The sequence below is a fragment of the Macrobrachium nipponense genome, chromosome 9 (assembly GCF_015104395.2).
Source record: "Macrobrachium nipponense isolate FS-2020 chromosome 9, ASM1510439v2, whole genome shotgun sequence".
Lineage (NCBI taxonomy): Eukaryota > Metazoa > Arthropoda > Malacostraca > Decapoda > Palaemonidae > Macrobrachium > Macrobrachium nipponense.
In genome coordinates, this window is record NC_061110.1 from 103,434,284 (window position 1) to 103,439,283 (window position 5,000).

The 5,000-nt window shown below is 37.1% G+C and overlaps 1 protein-coding gene across 4 annotated transcripts in view; it reads right to left on the minus strand.

Annotated features, from left to right (window-relative positions):
* Nucleotides 1-5,000, minus strand: part of LOC135217918 (uncharacterized) — a 513,768-nt gene that overhangs the window by 51,083 nt on the left and 457,685 nt on the right. For all 4 annotated transcript variants that reach the window (XM_064254003.1, XM_064254005.1, XM_064254006.1 and 1 more), the window contains one exon: nucleotides 763-917. In XM_064254003.1, the coding sequence (XP_064110073.1) occupies nucleotides 763-917 (155 nt within the window). The remainder of the gene's footprint in view (nucleotides 1-762; nucleotides 918-5,000) is intronic.

Genomic DNA, 5,000 nt, shown 5'->3' on the forward strand with positions numbered 1-5,000 from the left:
ACATAAACTAAAAATGGGGTCTCTTTCTGTTTCCCCTTTCAGTTTACAGAGGAATTACAAACATACTAGTTTCTTTGAAGATCATTACAAACATACAACGTTTCTTTCCAAATCCATTACAGACAAGCAAGTTTTTAAACCATTACAAACACGCAAGTTCCCCTTAAATCCATTACATACAAGCAAGATTTTTTCTAAAACCATTAAAACATGCAAGTTTCTTTCAAATCCATTACAGAAAAGCAAGTTTTTTTTCCAAGATACAAACGTGCAAGTTTATTTCAGACCCATCACAAACAAGCAAGTTCCTTTCAAAACAATTAAAATATGCAAAGTTTCTTTTAAAAGGTTAAAACATGCAAGTCTTTCAAACCCCCACAAACTATGCATCTTTCTTTCAAAAGCATTACAAACATGCAGTTTAATTCATAACCACTACAGATATGCACGCTTTTTTTAAAACCATCATAAACACATTGGTTTCTTTCAAAATCCCTCTAAACATGCAAAGTTGATTTAAAAACAACTACAAACATGCAAATCATATTTCAAAACGATTACAAACAAGTAAGGACGCCTTCTCTAACAATGACATGCTTCAAGATACTCGGTACTATAGAATCCCAACATATAAGATAATAAAAATAAAAAAAACCCTACAGATTCAATTTCTTTTCATCTTCCTGAAGCCAAATCAACATTCATCAAGGAAAAAAAAAAAAAAAAAAAAAAAAAAAAAAAAGGCACCCAGCAGTCACTGACCTTTCTGTCTGTGTCGAAGTTAATCATGGTTCTGTTGTGGTACCAGAAGACGTACTCTGGCGTCTGCGTGTGCTGACGAAGGGAGCAGGTTAGGATGACGGCGCTGCCTTCGTGGACGTATCTCTCCGGGCCGCCTGCTATCACGGCCGAGGCCTCTGTGAGAGAGTAGAGAGGGAGGCCTCTGTAAGATAGGAGGAACAGGGGGAACTTTTCATTTGCTTTATCTCTGTGGCCAACAACAGTATGGGATGAAATGAAATGAGTGAGAGAGAGAGAGAGATAAGAGGATAAAATAAAATGAGAGAGAGAGAGAGAGAGAAGAGAGAGAGAGAGAGAGAGAAGGATTACGTTAAAATGAAATATGAGAGAGAGAAGGGGTGGAAGGAGAGAAGGATTAGGGTTAATTGAGGAGAGAGAGAGAGAGAGAGCGAGAGAGAGAGAGAGAGAGAGAGAGAAGGGTTACGTTAAAATGAAATATGAGAGGGAGAAGGGGTGGAAGGAGAGAAGGATTAGGGTTAATTGAGAGAGAGAGAGAGAGAGAGAGCAAGAGAAGAAGAGAGGAGAGAGAGATTGTTTAAATGAAATATTGAGAGAGAAGAAACGAGAGAAAGAATTAGGGTCAGAGAGGAGAGAGAGAGAGAGAGAGAGATTAGGGTAAAATGAAATATGAGAGAGAGAATGAAAGAGAGAAAGGGGAAGGGATAGAAGGATTAGGTTCAAATGAGAGAGAGAGAGAGAGAGAGAGAGAGAGAGAGAGAGAGAGAGAGAGAAAGCGGGGCGGGAACGAGGAATGGATTTTATCACATTCTGACCTAGAGAAATATTAATCTTCAGTAAGTTTCAACCTCCAGCAAAAATGTTCATTATTACTAGCAAATATCACGGAATAATAATACTAAACCTGGGGTTTTAGCAGCCTCATATTAAACCTATATATTTATCTCGGTTTTAAGGATTTCAGTGCGTTTATCACTCCATTTCTCTCACGCAAAAACACGCATTTTTAAGTCGTTTAAGCAAACGAGCCATGCATATCTGTATTTACTAACAGGAAATTACCAGTGTAATCCCACCATCAACAAAGTTTTCGTTTTCCATCTAAAAATTATAAGGCTTGTTGTAACATTCTGAAAACCAATTAAGAAACAGGAATGGTATAAAATGGACATTAATACTCATAGATGTAAAAGAACAAATGCGGACATGGGTAAGAAATAGCGACAAAGGATCGCGCAGTAAAAATGAGTAAGAGGAAACCGATAAAATGAATGAAACACCACAAAGTGAATGCGATAAATAAGAGGAAACCAGTATAATGATGTATATGGAAGACAACACCAACCACACACGAGCACTCAAATTTAGTGACTTAGAAAAATTGGTAAAAGGCTAGAAAATGAATGGCAAACTCTTTCATGTGGTTTTAGATCATCAACTGTCATGAGTCCACAAATTTAGCGATTGTTTTTTTTTCTTTTTTTTCTTTCTTTTTTTGTGGCTGTTTCTTCTCGGTAGAAGTCAAGAGGAGACAGAAAAAATTCTGTCTATTTGTCAAATTCACCCAATACCTTTTTTTCTTATTTTGTGGTTGTTTCTACTTCTGTTTACGATAACAGGCGAGAATAATATAGAGAAAAAAAAAAAAAAAAAACAATGGTAAAGTTTAAATAATAACCAAACTCATTTGCTGACTGCGACTTCTATTTATTTAACAAACTTAGTGAATATCTTGTCTCGGTACCTGTTTCTAGTTCTGCTATGGTAAAAGGCAAAAATCTGATAAAGGGGAAAGTTTACATTATAACCACATACATCTCCTAACTGCGACTTCTTTCTGTTAACATATGTTGGTAGCAATGACCTTATAGCAGCAAGGCACTGAGGTGACCCTCTCTCCTCTCTCTCTCTCTCTCTCTCTCTCTCTCTCTCTCTCTCTCTTCTCTCTCTCTCTCTCTCAACCAATCCAACCGATGTCACATAATTACCTAAGGTAACTAAATCAGACTCGTGAACTACAAAAATACATTGATTTAAGATTAAAAGGATTAACTAAATAAATCAAATTGTCAAAGAAATAAAATGTTTAACTGAATACGTCAAAATTCAAAATCCAAATAACTCATATAACCCTGGGGATCGAACCAAACCCGTCCACCTCTTTCTCTACAATAACTAACATAAGTTTAGTCAGAAAATAGGCAAATAGAAATGTCATAGTCTCCCAAAACCATATCCACAGAACTATCAGTGAAGTTCCCATTTCCAGATAAGTTCCCACCACCAGAATCATCTGGGGAGAGACGAAGAAAAAAGGAATCCCACATAAATCAATTGCAAATAAGTCATATGGAAAAGGACATCTCTGAAATAAAGGTTTAAAATATAAATAGGCAAAGCCACACTCGGGCTTAAAAGTACGCTTACTCATTCAACCGTGAGCACACACACTTAAGTAAAATACAACTTTAAAATAGCCATCTCAAGAATAAGGCCATCTCGGCGTTTCTCCGACTTCGTGTAGTTCTCCATCTTAGTTATCTTACCTTCCCATTATGTAGGGAAAACAGCTCGTACATTACACAAGCACAAACTTAGTCACAAGACACTCCCCATAATAGGACGTCATTGATTCGTCACAAGTTCATTGCACTCGAATAGATACGTGACGTCCTAACAGCTCATTATCACGCCCATAAAATCTACTCAAAACCAGATCCTTGCACGGACTTAGGACGCGGTCTGTTCTGCTTAGGCAGTGACTTCCACCAGGCGCCATCCCAAGTGATTCTGGCAACATTTTCGGAGCTAACGCTGAATCTGTCCTTATAAGATCTCTGTTTCCACGGAGAGTCAAAATGATGACATCCATCAGTTTAAAAAAAAAAAAAAAAAAATTAGAACAAAAAAAAAAAAAAAAAAATTAGCCAACATTCTTTTTTTGGGGGGCTATTTTGGTAAATGGCGAGAATCTTAAAAAATGAAAATAAGGAAAAATGTAAATGATAAAAGGTAAATAAGCACCATCCACATGGGCTAACTGCATTTTCTATTTATTTAACAAATCTAGCGAATAACTTCATTTTGGTGGCTGTTTTTCATTCTGCTTACGGTAAAATGAAATAAATTGGAAAGAGAGAAAAATGAAAATGGTAAAAGTTAAATCAGAACCATCCACACGTCCTAACTGCGTTTTCTATTTATTCGAGTTTGAGCAAAGTCCAGAGCTTTCAAAGAATTCCGGAGTTTCTCCATCTTGTCTCTCACGAATAAATCGGCTTCCAGCATTTAGCAGCGCAGACGAATCTCCCTTAGTTCCAGTTACAATCTTCCTCGCCAGCGGATTTCATAATGGAAGTTTCCGTTCCAGTTGTCATTCATTAATTTGTTTGTCTAAAGTAGTGAAGATTCTGTATGTGTCAGTACAAAAGAATTCAAGGCGTGACTTCATTTACGAACATCGTTAAGATTTAGCTTTTGAAACAGAATAATTTGTTTTTTAGATTTTTTTTTCTTAGGTTTTTTTTTTTTCTATTTTTCCTATGGGGCTTCGTGTATGATTTAACTTCATTTGCTTTGTGTAGTTTCATTAGGATTAATTATCTTTAATTCTTCGTAATATATGAAAGTCAAGTGTGAAAGTGAACAACATAAACTCTTTTGTTAATATCTCAACATGGAGGTCGTGTGTGTGTGTCTCTCTCTCTCTCTCTCTCTCTCTCTCTCTCTCTCTCTCTCTCTCTCTCTTTATTCGTGTCGCTTTCTCCTTGCGTTATCACGGACGTTTCTTCTCTCCTTTCCCTCTGCTTTCACAGTGATGAAAGCAAAACGCATTATTCTTTTTTTTTTTTTTTTCTTATGCCCTTCTAATTCACAACATGGCTGGCTGCATCAAATAGGCTTCTTTCTTCACAATGCTTGTACGTCTTCTTTGTCCCATTTCATTTGCAGTTTCATTAGGAGGACCTGTGTATCTTCCTGTAGTGCCAGAAACAGCCTATTATCCCCAGGCTCTTTTATTTCTGCCACTCTCATGACTTGGGAGTCTGGGGGCCTGTGGTGTGTGTGTGTGTGTGTGTGTGTGTGTGGAGGTGTACGTCTTTTTGTAAGTCCTTAAAGTTTTTCTTTTTTTTTATTTTCTCTCTGAAAATGTAAGACTTTATTTTGCATCCCGTGTTCTCAGATTGTTTAAGTGCTTGCAAGCGCGCGTGCGTGCTATTGTTTGCGAGTGCCTGCGTGTA